This window comes from Stegodyphus dumicola, chromosome 6 (assembly GCF_044657685.1).
Source record: "Stegodyphus dumicola isolate Sdum_Otavi_A_Nest chromosome 6, ASM4465768v1".
Lineage (NCBI taxonomy): Eukaryota > Metazoa > Arthropoda > Arachnida > Araneae > Eresidae > Stegodyphus > Stegodyphus dumicola.
Window position 1 is genome coordinate 4459981 of NC_140773.1, and position 19133 is coordinate 4479113.

A 19133-nucleotide genomic window follows, 5' to 3' on the forward strand; every position below is an offset into this window, starting at 1 on the left:
TAATCTTACGAGATAACATAATCAATATTTCTTTAGTAAATATATATTTATATAGGAAACATTTACTAAATGAAAATAAATGAGAAAATATAATTGCTATTTCAACACTGAAATAAGAGCAAGAAAACAATACTTGAACAGCAGCAACCATTTAACAGAGTAGCACACATTTCAAAATATAACACAACCTGCATACAATCCAAGATTTTGTAGCAAAAATTCAGTCAAAATCGAAGACACATATGTGCAAATTGCATCAAATCTAGCAAACTTCCTTTCCTGGCCTTTACTTGCATAACTGTTTGTCTGTTTACTTATGTCACATATATACATTCTTCCACTTAAAGTATTTTAAATGACCCAAATATTCATGATTTGTCATAAATGTGAAAGATTCTAAATTTCAAAATATAACATTTTATACATTTCTCTGCATTTTTATTTAGGAAAATTATGCATTCTTTATTTAAAAAAATCTGATGTGAACAAAAGGACTTTCTTGTATGGGGTATTAAATAATAAATAACTTTTGCTGCATTTCAATTTATACTTATTTCTGGAATTTGGGTTATATTTCTCCTTCATTCAGTTCTCACTTCATGGCAAGGCAGAAATACATTAAAAATTTAAAAATATGAAAAGAACTAAAATTAAACAAAATTTTTTATACTGAAAGTGTGCCCATCCCAGGACCCTGCGATTTCGATATTGACCATCTTATGGGCCGGCACTGTAACCAAAATTTATAAATTAGAAATAATCCTACTATCCTATGTTATGAAGAACTTACGACCCCAAAATTATGAATTAAACAGAATTGACTATACATTTATTACTTTTGAAATGTATCTGCTAAAATTTGAGATTCCACACAAAAATGATACCCTATGTGTCATTTATGCCAATGTTGTTATATTGAGATTCTACTCAAAAGTAAATGAAATTTATTTCAAAATTTTTATTAAATATACTTTCTCTCAAATTCTAAACAAAGAATTTTGATGTCATAATGGCAACTCACTTTCCAAAACTGAGTTCCCCCCCCCCCAAAAATAATGGCATGAAAAACATCTCTAAATCACAAAAAGTACAAGGTATCTGAAATGGAGCTATCACACTGACCGATTAGAACCATCATTTTACTTGTAGTTCTGTTGCAAAAAAATGTATATGAAGAAGCATCAAACTTACTTGGGTTGGGTGAGGTCTGGAAGAAGAGGAGGAGGAGGAGGAGGAGGCTGTGGATGTCGAGGAAATCCTCCTCCTCTTGTATCTCCGTCCCTATAAAAGTAACAAATATATTTAGAATTCTTTTAGAATACTGTGTGATGAAATTTATAAAAAATAACATTCTCATTAAGTTATATGAAATGGAACTATCATGCTACCATTTTAGAACTATTGTTTACTTCTTATTCTGTTGCAAAAAATATATACAAAGAAACTTACTTGGGGTGGGAACGGAGAAGGTGACCTCTCCCTCTTTTCATTTGCCTATAAAAGTAACGAATATATTTAGAAACAAGTAACAGAACAGTTAGTGCATGTATTACAAACATTTTTAAAATTTACAATCACACATAAAAAACTTGAGACTGCTGCATGCCATTTTCAGTATTAGCATAAATTACGAAAAAATTATCAGTTGCTGGATGCGAAATTTTCGAGTTCAACAGCTTCGAGTTCTTTAATGGTGACCCGTGTGAGATTTTGTTATACAATCCTACATTACCAAGAACTATGATACATTTATTACTTCTGAAATTCATCCCCTAAAATTTCAGATTCCATACAAAATGGATACCCTATGTATCACTTATGTGCATGTTGAAATATGGAGACTCTATTAAAAAAAAAGTAAATGAAATTTATTTCAAAATTTTTTTATGAAATTTATTTTCTCTCAAATTTTAAAAAGCATATTCATGCTTTTTTAGTTTGACTTTGTGTTTAATCTTTGTCATCATTAGATATTACAGCTGTAGGGGATGAGAAAGTCAGTTCCACAAAGGACTCATTATGTCTATTAAAGGAATGATTCCTTGCAATAACCATAAAAAAGTTACTATAACATTATTTAAACATTAAGATAACAAAATAATACTCCTAATAAACGAGACTTAACTTCAACTGGGAAATTAAAACTAAGCAGTGATGTTTAATATCCTCAGTTTTAATTCTCCTACACTAAGCTAACTACTGACAAAAAAGCTAATAACCAAGTTAAATAAAATTTTAAGAAAAAAAAACCCTTCAGTTGAATTATCAATTAAAACATTCAAGGTCCGAGCTGATAAATAATTAATTGTTCTTGTTATAATATATATGAAGATGCACAATACTTACTTCGAGTGGGCGAGGGGATGGTGGAGGAGAAACAGCTGGAGGGGGAGCCACAGGCCGCAAGCCAAAAAAATGCCTTACCTGATCCATAAGCGGATCCACGGGCTGTAAAAGTAACATATATATTTAGAATCTTTCAACAGTGCACATATTAAAAATATTTCATACATTTACAATCGGATGTCAAAAATCTTGAGAAAGCAATATGAGATTTGATACTGACATAAAGTAAAAACTAATATAAATTACGAAACGGTTCTGTTTTGCTAGATCTGAATTTTCATGTGCATGTTGCTATATTAAGATTCCATTAAAAAGTAAATGAAATTTATTTCAAAAATGTTTACTTAATTTATTTTCTCTCTGATTTTTAAACTCACGAGCTCGTGCGCTGGGTTTAATGGATGCGCCGGTTTAAAGAAACCATTCTGAAAATGCCCCTATTTTTCTCAAGTGGTTGTTGTAATGTGATCTCCTCCAAGGTCATTCTCTTTATGTTTCTGCAGTTTTTCGCCGGAAATTTGATTTAAAGTTTTGTTTTAAACGGATCGAGTCTTTCAGACCCAGCGCGCCTGTTCGCATTGCTGTAGTGTAGTTCATTTGTGGTAGCCCAGAAAGCTGCAAACATGACGCGTAATTTATCCTATAAGGATGAAATGTTACGTTTGCAAAAATTATTAGATGCATCAACTGTTGAAGACTCCATTGAAGAAAAAGATGATGAAAGTTGCAATGAATTTTTTACTTCTCATGATTCCTATCCAGAAATCGAGATATATATACCCTTCACTGATATCCCTACTAAATATCTCGATGTGTCACCTATGGATTTTTGTGCTTTCGGACTTTTAAAAACTGCATTATCCAAATGTTTTAAAACCCTAACAGGACTCTGGAAAGCTGTTCGGGAGGAATGGGATACAATACCTCTTCTACCACTTCAAAAGGCATTATTATCCTGGAAATTGTGGTGTCGAAAGATAGTTCAGAATAAGGGATGTCAAATAGAACATTTAAAACACAAGAATTTTATGTAATTTAGATTTAAGCATACAATATAAGTCATCTAAAAAATGTGTGAACAGCCTCTGTATAATGAATTCCTAATAAATTCTATATTAATACTGTTTTCCATTCTTTTAAAAACCTTTTATTTCATAAAATATATTATAGAAATTGAAATTAAAATCTTAATTTTTATAAGTTGCCTATTTTTTAAGTTTGATTATAAAATTTAGGCATAAATGTGACACTTTTACTTAAAGAGTAACAGTTTTTTTCTACAAAAAACACGAAGTGGGTCTTTTGGACCCAGGGCGCACGCGCTCCCAGGTTAAAAAAGCATTTTGATGCTCTTAAAATTCAATTTTGTGTTTAATCTTTCTAATTTTTAAATAGTAAGCTGTAGAGAACGAGAAAAGCAGCTCTAAGAACGACTCATTATGTCAGGCATTACTTAAAAGTCTCAGATGGGGCATAGACTCCGATAGGACATGGAAAAATTCCAAGCTGCTCACAGCTTTACAACAGTGGAAGATATTTTTTTGACCTGATTTAAGTCCTATGGACTGACTTTTTTATACATCTCTAGAGGAAATTCTTAGGCTATTATTTTATGTTCCTTACAGCTACATTTTGCTATACTATGAAATACTATAAAATACTCATCTACACACATCTCAAAATTATCGTCTATAAAAAGAAATGATTGCTTGCAATAACCATAAAGAGTGTTACTATATTTTACATTATTTTAACATTAACATAAATTATGTTCCCAACAAGCAAGTCTTTACATCAACTGGGAAATTAGAACTAAGGACTGATGTCTAATAAAAGCTAAATGCTAATAACTCAGTTAAATTAAATCTTACGGAAAACTTTAGTTACATTATAAATTAAAAACACCATTAAAAATCTGAATCGACAGACATTTGTTTTCATAATATATATGAAGTTGTACAAAACTTACATCAGGTCGGATAGGAATCTCTGATACTGGACACGGGTGTGCTATGACCTGTAAAAGTAAGAAATATATTTAGAATCTTTCAACGGTTAGTGTTATTACCAACATTTCATACATTAACAATCAGATGTCAAAAGCAGTATGCCAGTTTTTATGAAATACTGACATCAAGTAAAAATTAATACATATAATGAAACAGTTCTGTGTTGCTGGATGTGAATATCTAAGCTTAAAACAGCTTTGTGTGCATTTATCGTGAGTTTTGTCGGTCAGATTTTGAAAGGGTCAGATTTTGAGGCATTGCTTTTCATGTTCTGTGATTCTGTATTTCCTGACCTCACAATACAGCTGCATTAGGCATTAATATAGGAATGCATGCTTAAAATCGAAAAACATTGTGCTATAACATGCAGAATCATATCAAGAGATATCAGATATATATCTATAAGATCAGTACAGCAATAGTAAGTGTCAATAAGATACTACAACAAAAGACCTACAAAGATCATTTTATTAAAACTAAAGAATCAAGAAGGGCTTCTTTCGTGTCTTTTGAGAAAGGCAGTTTCACGAAGGAATCATTGTGTAAGTAATAATTTAAGACTCAGATGTGGCATAGACTCCATCAAGACTGACTTATTTACACAGCTTTAGGGAAAAGTTCTTAGACTACTATTTTATGTTACCACTACATTATGAAGAACTTATCCACACAAATGAGTTTAGAATTACGAATTAAATGGAACTGACTATGATAAGTTTATTAGTTCTGAAAGTTCAGATACCATAAAAAAAAATTATAACCTATATTTTGTTAATATGCAAGTTCCTATACCGAGATCCTATTCAAAAGTAAATGAAATATCTTTCAAAATTTTTGAATATTAAATTTATTTTCTTTTAATTTTTTAAAAGCATTTTTATGTCAGAATGGTAACTGTCCACAGATCATAAAAAATCACACATCTGTATTCTCATTTCCCAAAAACGATTTCCTTCTTCTGAGAGAGTGAAATGCAAAACATGCATCTAAATCCCAAAACTAAAACAATTGAATACCTTTTTTTTTTTTTAGTAGATGTTAGTAAACCACTAGATTCTATAAAAGGAAGGTTTCGAAATCTCTTATGACATAGAATTTACAATAAAGATAATCTAACTGCAATCCAAACATCACTGCATAATATTAAAGACAACTGCATGATGAAAATTCTGAACATCTTACTTTTTGCAGTCAAAATTATTTTGCAAAATGTGTTTTAAAGTGTCTTTGTGAAATATAAGCTCAATATACAGAAATTTTTACAATTTATGAAACACATTTGCACATGTGTAAAATAAATGTGAAAAAAATGCTCTGAAGGATCTACATATATTGCACAGACTATAACACTGAGAAGCACTTATTTCGGATAAAACGAGACGTTCTGTGGATTCTATAAAACAAAGATACCATTTAGAATGCCTCAAAATGCCTGCAGCTTTGTAGAAATCCCCATTAAGAATGCTAAACAACACTTATAGTTACGACACTACATTTCTGTTCACCGAGAGAGTGATTTTTTACAAAGATCAAATAGGTTAACATACTTGTCAGTGTTGAAAGTTCTAATTGATACACAAATAATTATATACAACTGTGTGTATAACTGCCATCTGACTGCGAGTGCATGAGCCAAAATATATGCTGCTAAAGCCTTAAAATCATGAAACCTGTAACCTAAATTTTCTTTAAAGTTTGAAAAGAAAAACTACTTAGCTAGTATTATAGTGTTCAAGAACTACTCATATTCCTGTTCTTATAAAAACAGAAAATGATTTAGTCTTAATCGCCATACTAAAAAGAATAATAAATCTGCTTTGGATTTCCTAAATACAATTACTCGTGAAAAATACTAGTTTCCCATTGCTAAAAATACTGCTGTAACAATAAAAATATTTTTTGAATGCTTAACCCTCTGACTGCTCAATCTGTGAATTGAAATCGCTTCAAATATTGAATATTTTTATTTTTTTTTTCATATTTTAAATCTCTATATATTGGAGAATTGAAAAATGCATTTTTCCTTTCTAGAAAATATTTTTTATATAGATTTTTATCATGAGAAATTTAAGTTGCCAGAAAAACCAATTTCGGATGTTATCACCAAAAATATTTCTTTTAAATTTTCAATAAATCTAATTAATAATCAATCTTCTATAAATCTAATTAATAAATCAATAATTTAATTAAATAATTAAGATAATTGCTGAATGTTTTCTAGCAGCCATTTCTGTAAGAAAAAAGCGGCAAAAAGTGGAGTGTCAGCGGTAATACCACGTCGCAATTTAGTGGACAACTAAGGATTTCTGTTGGCCAAAGCGTAAACTAAATGTCTAATACTGTATATAATTTATTTAGTGGTTAAACGGGAAAAAACGGGACATGCTCCTCAATAAAGGAAGAAAAACACATGCCCGCGGGATGAGCAGATTTTGCTACATTTGAGTATCTTGTGGAAATCGCAGGATGAGCAGCTAGAGGGTTAATACAAAAATAAGTCAAAACTCATGAATTTTTTAAGATGCTTTACGGAATCATTGAAAGAAAAAAATTTTTTTCTTACCGTATCCAGAGGCCCGTGGAAACGCTGCAGAGCTTTAAAAAAAGGGGGGAAAAATTAATAAACTTTTCTATATGTACACAGTGCATGATTAACAAAAATGCATATTCAACGAGAAATGAACATTAACATTGAATCTAACAAACAAATGGATTTGGGGGAAAGGCACTTTTAATTAAAAAGTAAATAAATAAAAACCGAAATTGTAAACAAATCAAAATGGAAATTTATTTTAAATTATCAATACTTCCTTTGTATCATCAAATTCTTACTCTTACACGGTTTTTTTATCAAATTCTATTCATTTCCAAATAGAAATGGTATTACGAGACCGTCAATTCAATATAATATGTTGTTACTGCATTTTTAGAACATTTATAACAAAAACAATATGAAAAGCATAATATAACAGCCAAAATCAGCATTAGTCTACTTCATAAAATGCATCTAATTAATAGTTGACTGTTGATCTGCTGAAATCTGTTGATCTTTTGATTTCTTAAATATTGTCATCAATTCAGGTTCATGGATTTGGAATTACGGCATTCTTACAGGTTCCTGGATTTGGAGTAATTCGGGACAACACTTGATGAAGAACGGAAATGCAATTTATTGTTATTTATCAGGACCACTCCAAAAACACATTTACAGTCATCCAAAAACTACAAAAAATGCACTAAAACAATCAGCAACACAGGCTTCAGGCTATCAAGCTATAACAGTGAAGACAGCCTCACGGGAAAGCACCAGAGTACAGCTCCTGACTCGGTTCCCTCCTTCTCAGCTCCTTCTCAGAACTATGTACTCTTGAGACTCTCCAAGCTACAACTGGCGATGCACGCTCTCATGATACACTGACGAGACACCTCGACATTAGACTCAATAGACTACAAGACACTACTACTCTGCATACCAGCAGGGTTTATATAGCTTTTGGGTTGCTGGGTTTATATAGCTAAGAGAACATTCGGGGCCAAACTGGTAAGAATTTGTTCTAGAATGTTCTCCATCCATCTACACCATATCGCCACATGGGCGATTTCGCTCTAAGGCAACCCTGCCTTCCCTTGCCACTTTCTGGCAACTCTAAATCCACCTTGCACTATCTTACTGCAGCTGGACATTTTGCAAGAATATTAAATATACCGTAGCTGGACATTTTGCAAGAATATTAAATATATTTCCAAATATTCATTTAAACAGTTATAACAAAGTTTGCTACATTTCCATTTTACCGGCGCAGGCGAAAAAGTCCCCAGTAATGGTACAACTCATGACAAACGGAATATCTCCTCACTGGTAACCTTTTAAGCCTCATTTTAAAAACAAGTCACAGCCATTTCTAATCAGATTGATTGTTTCTTCCAAAACTCGCATATAATTACATAGAATTTTTACCAGACAGTTCAATTTTATGCCCTAAGGCCGTTCGCGGTAATTAAGTCAATTAGGATGCAATCACACCACTCACCTAAAGGCGAAAATATAGAAAAGGCAAAGTCAATGGTTAAATTCATCAAAGTAAAGTACTGTGGTTTTACATAACTTCCGACTGAGTAAGTTATTCGTACAAATTGAAATAATTCTTGCATTTAAACCTGTATTCCAAATAAAGATTTAACATGAAATTAATGTAGATAATTATTCAGAGAATTATATTTTTGTAGCGTAGTTTACGTTGAGACGAGATGACATGAACTGGCAAATCAGGATGTTGAACCATGAAAGCATCTTTTTATAAATTTATTGTCTTTACTTATTGACTTTGTACAAAATTTTAAACGATATTAAAATGTTTATGCCGTCAAAATAAACAATTCTTAGAACTAACATTTGTTAACATTTTTTATGTGTATACAGTATGTTGTCGTCAATAGTCTGCTTGGCAAGATTTGCGGCGGCAAAATGGAAAAGTACCCAAAGCTTTAACTGATAGCAAGTTTTCTGTTCCAAATGAACAAAATTTTAAAAAGCACAAATGATTTTTATAACATTTATCACAAAATGCAGTTTTATAATTTTCTTAACAGTATTTTGCAGATCACAACACTGCTTTCTTAATACAATTTAAAAAAACAAAACAAAGGTTCATTATGCTATTTAATAAAAACCAGTTTTTTTTTTTTTTTTAATGCTTGAAGCATACTACCACATACATTACTCAAAGATTTTCTGCGTGTTTAGAAAATGCATTGTTTGAGTAAAATATCAGCAAAACTGATTAATAGAAGAGACTAAACACTGAAGATATTCTTTATTTGACAATAATGGGATGCTCAACAACATCATTTAAAGCCTTCACATTTTTATTACTTGCATAGTATTGTTGTGTGTTTTTCTTTTCTGGCACCAGTTGTTACGTTATTTTCTTCTTTCACATTTGTACGGGGTTCGTGTGGATTTGGAGTGAATAACGATGACACTTGACGAAGTATCGAAACACACTTTATTTAGCCAATATTAATCAGGACTGCTTCAATAACACTTTTTACAGTAGTCGTAGATCTACTATAAACACGCTGGAACAATCAGCAACACAGCTTTCACACTATCAGACAATAACGGTGGAGACAGCTTCCTGCAAAGCACCAGAGTACAGCTCTCGACTCTGCTTGGTCATTTTCGGAACTCCACGTACTCTCCACGTTACAACTCGCAATGCACTCGATAACACATGAACACAGCTCCTGACTCTTCTGTTCAGTCGTTCCTGGAGCTCAACACACTCTCTCGATGATGCACTAACTGCAGTACACTAAGAGACTCCTTCGGTGCACTCGACGACCCACTTGACACTCGCTGCCCAGCTGTCAACTCGATCGACTCCGCAGGGATTGACTCACTAGATAAGACACCAACTCAATACTAACTATCTCGCACTCTATGCGAGGCACACACTCTCGCCCTCTCGATGAAGTCTGACTGTGGACCAGCGGGGGTTTATATAGCTTTCGGCTTGTGTTCGAGAACATTCTGGGCTAAACCGGTGAGAATTCATTCCAGAAGTTTCTCCATCCATCCATCGCATATCTCCAATTTTGTTGCCAAATGGGCAATTTTTTGCCAAATGTGGCAACACTGCCTTCCCTTGCCATTTTATGGCAACCCTAAAGTTGCTTTGTGGGGAAGCTATCTCACCGCTCCTGTAAATTTCGTAACAGTGGTGGTGGTGGTGTATTTAATTATGGCAAAGCACACTAGGGCTATCTGCTTAAGGGGAGGGAAGCCTTCATGGAGGACTTTCTAAGGAAAACTGGCTTGTATACACGTTACACATGTGGAAAACCATGAAAACACTGATGCAGCCAGCCCGTTCGCGGGATTTGAACCTCAGACCGAACTACCAGTGTTCAGCGACTTTACCACTTAGCCACTGATACTGTTACAAAATAGGCCCACCAGTGGACCTTCTACATTAACAATACTTAACCATACAATACAATACATAACTTAGACCTTCTACATTAACAATAAGATTTACCTCACTCGAGTGGCTTGAAGAAAACTAGTGCTGTTGATGTAGAAGCAAAGAACTCTTTGAAAGGATTTCTGAAGAGTTGGAACAAGTACTACAAATTTAACAATTATCTACAGAAACAATTTAATAGTGCCCAAACGCAAAAGATATTTATTGTTTGATAATACTAGGATACTCAACATCATTTAAAACATTTATATTCTAATTCCTAGACATTCTGCGCTGATAATATGATGTACTGTGGGGGGGGAAGGGACACTTCTGAATCTCCGTTCTGCTCTGCCGATTGACAAAATTCAAACTTCATTTTTCACATCTCGAAAGTGCGACTTAGGACATATATTAGATTTATACACAGCATTGTTCTAACATGGGTATTCTTACACAAAATCAGACTTTTCCTGAAATGACATGGAAATATTTTTTTCCATATTTCGCTTCTACAACTCAGATTATGAATAAATATTAAATTTTATAAAACTTGGCACGAAATTTATGGAGAAATTAAAAAATTTACCTTGATGCATTTTTTCCCCCAGTTTGCACCAACAATATTTAATTTTGTAAACTTCTTAATTAAACTATTTTCCTTTCCTTTTTTTAAGTGTGCAAGTGCGTGAAAAAAGGTGCATCATTCATACTTTCAAATAATTTTAACGAAGTGTGTAAAGCACATTTGGTGCTATTATTGCCCACATTTGGTGTTATTATTTTGAATATATGCCAAACTTCAAAATGTGCCCAAATGTAAATTCCCGTATATCTTTTAAAAGATTTGAATAAAAAATTCTTAATTTTTTGCAGAAATACACAGAAAAATAGAAATACATCTACTTTAACATAATGGAAATATTTTATAGCTTATAATTAAAAAATTTTATGAAAATTTATAAAAATTATTTAAAAATACAAATTGTAAAAATAATCATAAAAAATGGGTGAAATGTTAAAAGGAAGACTCACATAAGTTAAATAAAATAAGAGATATTAATCATTATATACATAATTCTATAAACAGAGAGCAGCTAAAATTTTGAGAGCTAGTTTTTTAAAAACTACTACGCAAAATGGTCACTTTGGCATAATTTGAGTCCTAGAATCAAAATATGGGGGGGGAAATCGGTATGTTATTTTTAAAAAATTCCAATTTTGTGTCAAAATACTTATCCTAGAACAATGCTGTATATCAGGGGTGGCCGAAGTGCAGCTCGCGAGCCTGATACGGCTCTCGCAGGCCATTTGCGTGGCTCATGCATATAAAATATATGTATGAAATATGGTGAAATAAAACTATTCAGTGTCAAAAAGGAAGTAATTAATTAGTTTAAGACTCTTTTTATGAAGTTATCAGGGATTTCTTTCTATTTAAAACCACCTCCACTACTTGCACGATGATGTAAATATGAACTTGTGGCTTTTAGAAAAGTAGACAAACTGCTCAAAGACAAATAACATGAATATTGTGAGCGTTACCTGGCCTAAAACACTATGCCAAGTATATAAAGGATGAAATAGCAAATTTTTTTTAAATAGTTGATATAAATAATATGCTAGGTGAAATTTTGGAATGTACAAATAAATATATAAGTTTGCTAAAAGATAAAATACTCGAAAGACAGAGATTGTTACATGTGATAGGAATAAAAAAATAATTCCATGTAAATACAAAAGAATTGTTCTCAAGTCATGGCACTGGAATTGAAATAGCTAACTGAGATGAGCTACAAGAGATGTATTCTTTCTGACAAGTTATCTTCGATCTGAAGATAAATCAACAGGACAGATGAATAATAAAACTAGCTTGAATTTTAAAATACAGTTATTAAATAATAACCTTAAAATTTCTATAGTAAAATACATCATTGCTTTTCCACCTGACTAATATAAGCGTTTAAAAATAATTTACTATCATTTAAATGTGACATCATTTGTATTCTGCAATAATAAAGTTAATATTTTATGTTTTAACAAATTTATTACCAATATCCACTCATTTCTGTCCTTTTTTGTGCCAAAAACAGTATAATAACAGATGTCGTAAAAAATATGGTGCGCGCGTGCTCATGTAAAATTGCCAAGTTCATGTGCTGCAAGGTTAATGGTTTCTATCTGTTGTTAATATTAAAAGCGTCTACACATTCTTGCCGTTGAGTTAGTATTCTGCCTGCGTAGGCTTCTGAGTCTACCTATTTAGCTTAAACTGAATCGTGTAATCTGGCACTACTCTTTACCTTTAAATTTATTGTTACTTCCTGTTTTAAGGGTCAATTCTGTGCCAAATGTTAAATATTTTGTGAACAATAAATGGGTCTTTTACACCCTTCCCTGGTTGTGTTCATCTTAAATCTTGTGAGAGAATTCGCAGGTAACAACATTTGGGTAGATTTGGGTAGATAAAAAGATCAGTTTTTATTAATTGCCAACTACAGGTCTATTGCTTTTTTTTGTTATTTATACTTCCAAACACAACATAATTCAAGTTTTATAAATATTACAGTCACATATGTTATTTGTTAGATCATTATCTCATTTTAAATAAGAATGTTGCAACTTAGGTTTTTAAACTAACAAATGCAAAGAAATTAAGCACTTAGTTAAATACTGACTATAATCATTGCTATCTTTAGAACCAGTTATAGCAGTTTCATGCTATGTCTTCTAAGTGTCGAGGTACACGAAGGTCACGAGAGAGTTCGGGGACCACTCTCACCTCCGCGAGAAATATCGAGATAAATAATATCAGTTGTAAATCTGAACATTATATTTCAGATGATGATAGTAATAAAGATACAGAAAAATGGAAGGATGATGATATATTCCACGGCTGGCAAGCCTGATATGGCTCTCGCAGGTAACTTGTGTGGCTCCTGCATAAAATATATGCATGAAATATGGTGATCTAAAACTATTCAGTGTCCAAAAAGAAGTAACTAATTAGTTTAGACTCTTTTTACAAAGTTATCAGGGATTTCTTTCTATTTAGAACCTCCTCCACTAATTCTATAGTGATGTAAATATGAACTTGTGGCTTTTAGAAAATCTAGATGTGGCTCTCTAACATTCCTGAATTCCAACGTGCGGCACTTACTCACATGAAGTTTGGCCAAACCTGCTATTTATAAATCTAATATATATCCCAAGGTCGCACTTTTGAAACATGGGAAAACTTACGTTTAATTTCAAAGATGAGAAAAGTAGAGCAGAAGATATAGAACTGTCAACCTCCCTCTCCCTTTTTGGGGTGAATCGGGGAGGTACGGTGTACATTCGCTAATATATAATAAAAAGTGATACAGTAGAAGTCCAGAAATGTGCAACGCTTGGGACCAGAGGTTGTGCGGATTTTAGGATTTTGCGGATTTCAGGACAGAAAAGATAATATTCAGACTAAAAGTGAAAGATAAGTAAGGCATATTAACTACATTTAATTAAATTATTATATACATTATTACAATAATTAATTCTATGCATTAAATTATTATTATACATAAACTGATTGTATTATATTATTCATTTATATTAGGCTCCTCTATTTCTAAATCAGCATGAATCTGCTGCCCCTGTTCTCCCAGTAGTAGTCCTGAAATATGTACCGAATCACTCTGCCGCTGCCATAAACCACTCGTACAAAACAGCATAGAGGTCTGCCGATTTCACCCATGTAAAGATTTCCGGTGTTAGAATCACTTTTGCTGTAAAATTTCAACAGCTTTTCTTTATTGTTCCGTATATCATACACAGTCCGTTTGGCAATTCCATACGATTCTGCTATAAACCAAGCAGTAGCACCTGCCTCCAGCTTTAGCAGAATTTCCACTTTTTACTGTGAATGCAACGTGTTTACGTTTTTCAATGTTGCAAGCAGTAAAATCATGAGTGCATTTATCATCTGTCATTGCATCAAAAGCGCTGAAATTTAAAATATTCTTAATTTATACACAAAATATCCGGATCACTAAACAATCTCATGAAATAACAAAGCTCAGAAAGTACAGCAGCATGAAGAGTGAACTTGAAAGAAGAGTTAATCGAAGCAGATTGGAGAGGAAAAAATCTCTTATCATGATGTCAATAATTTGGTATTTCCGTTATGACACATTATTATTCAGTAATTATGACGTCATTATGCAGCAAGTATTTTTACTTCGATATTTCGTACTCCATGTTGCGGTTTCCAAAACCTCTAAACTAAATGTTTATACTTTTAGAGGCTACGCGGATTTCAGATCGGTGGATTTTCGGTATTTGACTATATTAAGAAAACACTATAAAAAATGTTAGAATTCATGGTTTTTGTTATTATATTTGAGTTTTCCTTCCATTGCTTAATTTTTGTATATGCTCGTCACAGCCAAGAAATTCATAATAAATGAAAAAAAATTGCATTGTGCGCTATTATGGAGGTTTTAATGTACAAAACTTACTACCAAGTATTGTTTTCAAAAACCATACGAAATGATCACAGCAATCTACCACCGTAAACTAAACCATAGAATATACATATAGTGGGGGGGGGTCTGCCTCTTTTTACTAATACTTATTTTATTTTGTGAACCTTTCATGAATTCTCTTATTTCTCCTTGCTTTTCCTCACCAGCGTACAAATGAAGTAGGGTAAACGAGAGTATTTAAACTTTTGGAGCCAAAAAGGTTAGACAGTGTTTTTGCTATTGTGAGTACATGTTCAATGGTTTCTACCAGTTTTAACGGTGGCTACGCATTCTTGCTATGGAGTTAGTGTTCTGCCTGTGTAGGTTTTCTGAGTTAACCTGTTAGCTTAAACTGAATTGTGTAGCCTGGCACTACTCTTTACCTTTACATTTATTGTTACTTCATGTTTTAAGTTCTCACTGCAAGTGGCCTTGTAAGCCCGCAAGTCCGTGCCAAGTGCTAAATATTTTGTGAACAATGAATGGGTCTTTTACACCCTTCCCTGGTGGTGTTCATCTTCAATCTTGTGACAGAATTCGCAGGTAACAGATCTAGTCGCATTTTAAGATTACTAAATACTGTAATCCATAATAATTGCACTTCTGAGCGTTTAATATTTAAAAAAACACAGATTTTTATTAATTGCCAACTACAGTTCTATTGCTTTTCTTTTGGTATTTACACTTCCAAACACTACATAGTTCAAGTTTTATAAATATTAAAGTCACATATGTTGTCTCATTTTAAATAAGAATGTTGTAAATTATATTTTTCACAATGAAATGCAAATAATATAAGTCCTTAGTGAAATACTGATTATAATCATTACTATCTTTAGAACAGCTTTCCAGTTCCATGCTATATTTTCTAAGTTATGAACGTTTTATGTTAAGTATGAAAGTTTCTAAGTTTCCCCATTTATGAACGCCATGAGAGAACCCGGGGACCACTCTCATCTTCTGTCTGTCTCCAATGCAAGCACCGTGATTAGCCAACATTACGGAGATGGGTTTTTTAACCTTATATGAGGTTTTCCTGTGGAGGTATAGGAGAGGATTTTATTTTTATTGCTGGTAACACAACAGACACATCAAATGAACCATGATTTCCCAGAAGAAGAAAATGTTTGCTATGGCTAGCCATGGCACTGGAGTACAGAACAGGTTAGAGATATTCAGAATATATGTTTGGTAAGACTTACTTCACGACATCAACATCCTCTCGGGACCCTTAAGATATCAAAATCGTCACTTTCAGAAGAATGGAATTTAACTGAAAATATGACGTGTCATTTTAGTTTTATCTGCACAGGATAAAGCACTTACTGTCCTTGTTTATTTTCTTATATTACTATTAGCTGTTCCATACTATTTGTGGGATTTCAGATTACATGCAATTTGTATTTTATAGGTACTTAATTTTATTTACTTCATGTTTCTTGGCCACTAATAATAATAAGTGGAAACAAAACAGCTAACTTTTATAACCATTACAAGATTAGCAAAAGCCAAACAGAAAATAATGCACTAAACACTGAGTTAAAAAATGACTGAAATGACACTAAATATATATAAATCATTAAATTACTGTATATGCCAAAAAACATTTACTATTAATTACCTATATGCATTATAAACTCTGCTACCTCCTTCAGCGTTCTCAACGCCTCCAGCAACTGAAAAGGATAAAATAACAATTAGAATGCTGTAAAAATTATTTTTGCATTTAAATAAAACCTTCAGCAGCTTTGAAAGCAGTTTATTGCACTTCATATAATCTCGAACATAGATATTCTTATCTTTATCATAGTTTACACCGGTTTGCTTTTACGAGAAATCTGCACTTGTATTGGTGTTCACTTACCGAAAGAAATTCTAAGAGTTTCTCTTACACCAGGGCTTTTGTACAGCTTTACACAATGCAAGTAAGAGCCTATGGAGCACAAAAGTGGAAACATGTATAGTATAGATACTTGTCGATAGAAGAGAGTTGTTGTTTGCGCTCAGTGTTCCGAGGTGAGCGAGATATTCTGAGCTGTGTTTTCAAGTTAGTCGGGTTTTTTTTTGGGGGGGGCATGTCCGTTTCAGTTCCCAATTATCAGAGCAGCACAGGCCATAAAATAATCTAGAAATGACGAAATCCAGAGAAGTTATTGCGATTTTTATAATACAGAGGGAGAATTAATGTTTTACCGTTAGTTTAAATTATAATTTTGATTCACATATTTTTTATCTCACATATACACATGAAATGTTAATTCATTGGTTCAATATTTAGAAAAGGAACACATCGTACACATACCATGTATACAATGAATTACTTTTTTCCTTTTCTTAATTTCTTCCTCATTCCGACACGACAATTAGCCAGAAATTAATTAATTTCCATTCACTAGCACATTCAAAATTTTAACAGATGTTTAAGTTAATTAATGCTTCTTCTGGCTTTTTATATCTTCATGTACATTCCCTTTTCTTATAATATATATATTAATTTTCAATTTTTATTATTTGATTTCTTTTTGCAAAGACTGAATTATATTTCTTCATTTTCTAATTTTTTTCAATTACTTTGTGTTCTATTTCATAATTCCAATTAAGATTACAAATGTTACATTAATTTTAATACATTAATTTTTTACAAATAGTTTTGAATTAAAATGCATAAAAAAGAGGGTGTTGGGTGACAATTACTCAAGTATTTTATCAATTTTACTACATTAATTGCTTTTCACTCAAAACTGTATTAGCGAAAATGCTTAATAAGAATGAGTTCTTTGGTACTCTACTTCGGTTCTAAATGCCTTCACTTCACGGAAATATTTGGCCTAACTTAATTTGCCAGTTTGGCATCAATTTTATTACTTAAGTAAAAGAAAAAACACCTTTGTATTTATTAATTATATTTCACTGAACAGGAGTTGGTTTGTTCCCCTAGAAAAGTCAACTAATTTCGATCAATAGCAACAATTGCTTGCTTTTAATTTAATTTCTTTTTCCAATTGAAATTTTGTTATTCATGATTTACTTTTAGTTCCGTAAACATTTTTAACAATTTACATTCAAGTTACTTTAAAACAATTTTCGGAATTTCTTTAAAACAACTTCCTACCTATGGGTTCACACTTTTTTGACACTTCTACTAAAATTAATATTAGGAGATAATATAATCAATATTTCTTTAGTAAATAAATTATTATTATCTTACTTTGCAGCTATTGCGCAAGAATTAGAATAACTTGTTTTTGAACCTAGAGCTCAGTTTCTTTATTCTTATATGTTTGTAAATTATGCACTTTTCGTTTTAAAAATGATTGAATTCTATTGCTCTTATCTTCCGGTTAAGGCTTTTATGCCTTTAGTAAATCTGCAAGCAATATTTGTACAATTATCAACAATTTAAAAGTTGTTTAAGTGGTACCATTTGTTTGCATTTGAAACTTGAACAATTTGAACTTGCAATATTTTTAGAATTATCAACAATTTTAAAGTTGTTTAAGTGATACTAAGCCTCTTTTTTTTTTTTTTTTTTTTTTTTTTTTTTTTGCAGCCATTGATCGTTTACCTTTGAAACAGCAGTATAGTAGATTTGTTGCCAAACTAGAGGAATTAAGCTTCGTAACAACAAAAATAATGCCTTCATTTATTACTGCAAATTAAATAATGCTTGATCCTTTCTGGAATTTTTTCGAGGAAATAAGTGTTTCGAATTTACTTCGTAATTTTTAATGTAGATATTTTAAGTTTTTATGTATTTTTGCCTTGTTGTGAAGTGAGAACTGAATTAATTGAATAAGAAATACTAAATCGTCTGTGAAAAACTGTTTCTTTTTCGTTTTGCTAGCTTAATTTCTTTTATACATCGTTCTAGATTTATTATAATAGTATTTGAATAGAACATGTGGCAATGATTAGATAATTCTTCAAATCATATAAATTTTGTGTATTCTGCATTATAATATAAACAAAATATAATGCTGTTAAGTGATCCTAGGGCCAGAGTGTCGCTATGGTAAACAAATATAGTGAATTTTATAGAGTGCATTTATTCGATTGTGGTTTATGCACTATCGACGAAGTAGATTTAATTCAATCCAATAAGTTTAAATAAAATGCAAGAAAAAATGTGGATAATTTAAACATTCCGTACAAGGAAGTCATGTGGTATACACATCAGATTTTTTATGTAAGTGTTACTGCCTATAAAGCTAGTGCAATGTTTTCCAGTGTCACAACTGCCAACACTTCCACCACACATCTCATGCATCCAAACTGAAGTCCCGTTGCATTAAATGTGCGGGACCTCACAA

At 32.0% G+C, this 19133-nt stretch overlaps 1 protein-coding gene across 1 annotated transcript in view; it reads right to left on the bottom strand.

Moving 5' to 3' along the window:
- Positions 1-1187: 1187 nt before the first annotated feature.
- The window catches only part of LOC146996655 (uncharacterized), a 36996-nt gene continuing 19050 nt past the window's right edge, over positions 1188-19133 (bottom strand). The window contains exons 7-9 of the mRNA XM_085819732.1: positions 16445-16499; positions 10397-10484; positions 1188-1281 (exon numbers count right to left, since the gene is read on the bottom strand). Of these exons, the coding sequence (XP_085675858.1) occupies positions 1188-1281; positions 10397-10484; positions 16445-16499 (237 nt within the window). The remainder of the gene's footprint in view (positions 1282-10396; positions 10485-16444; positions 16500-19133) is intronic.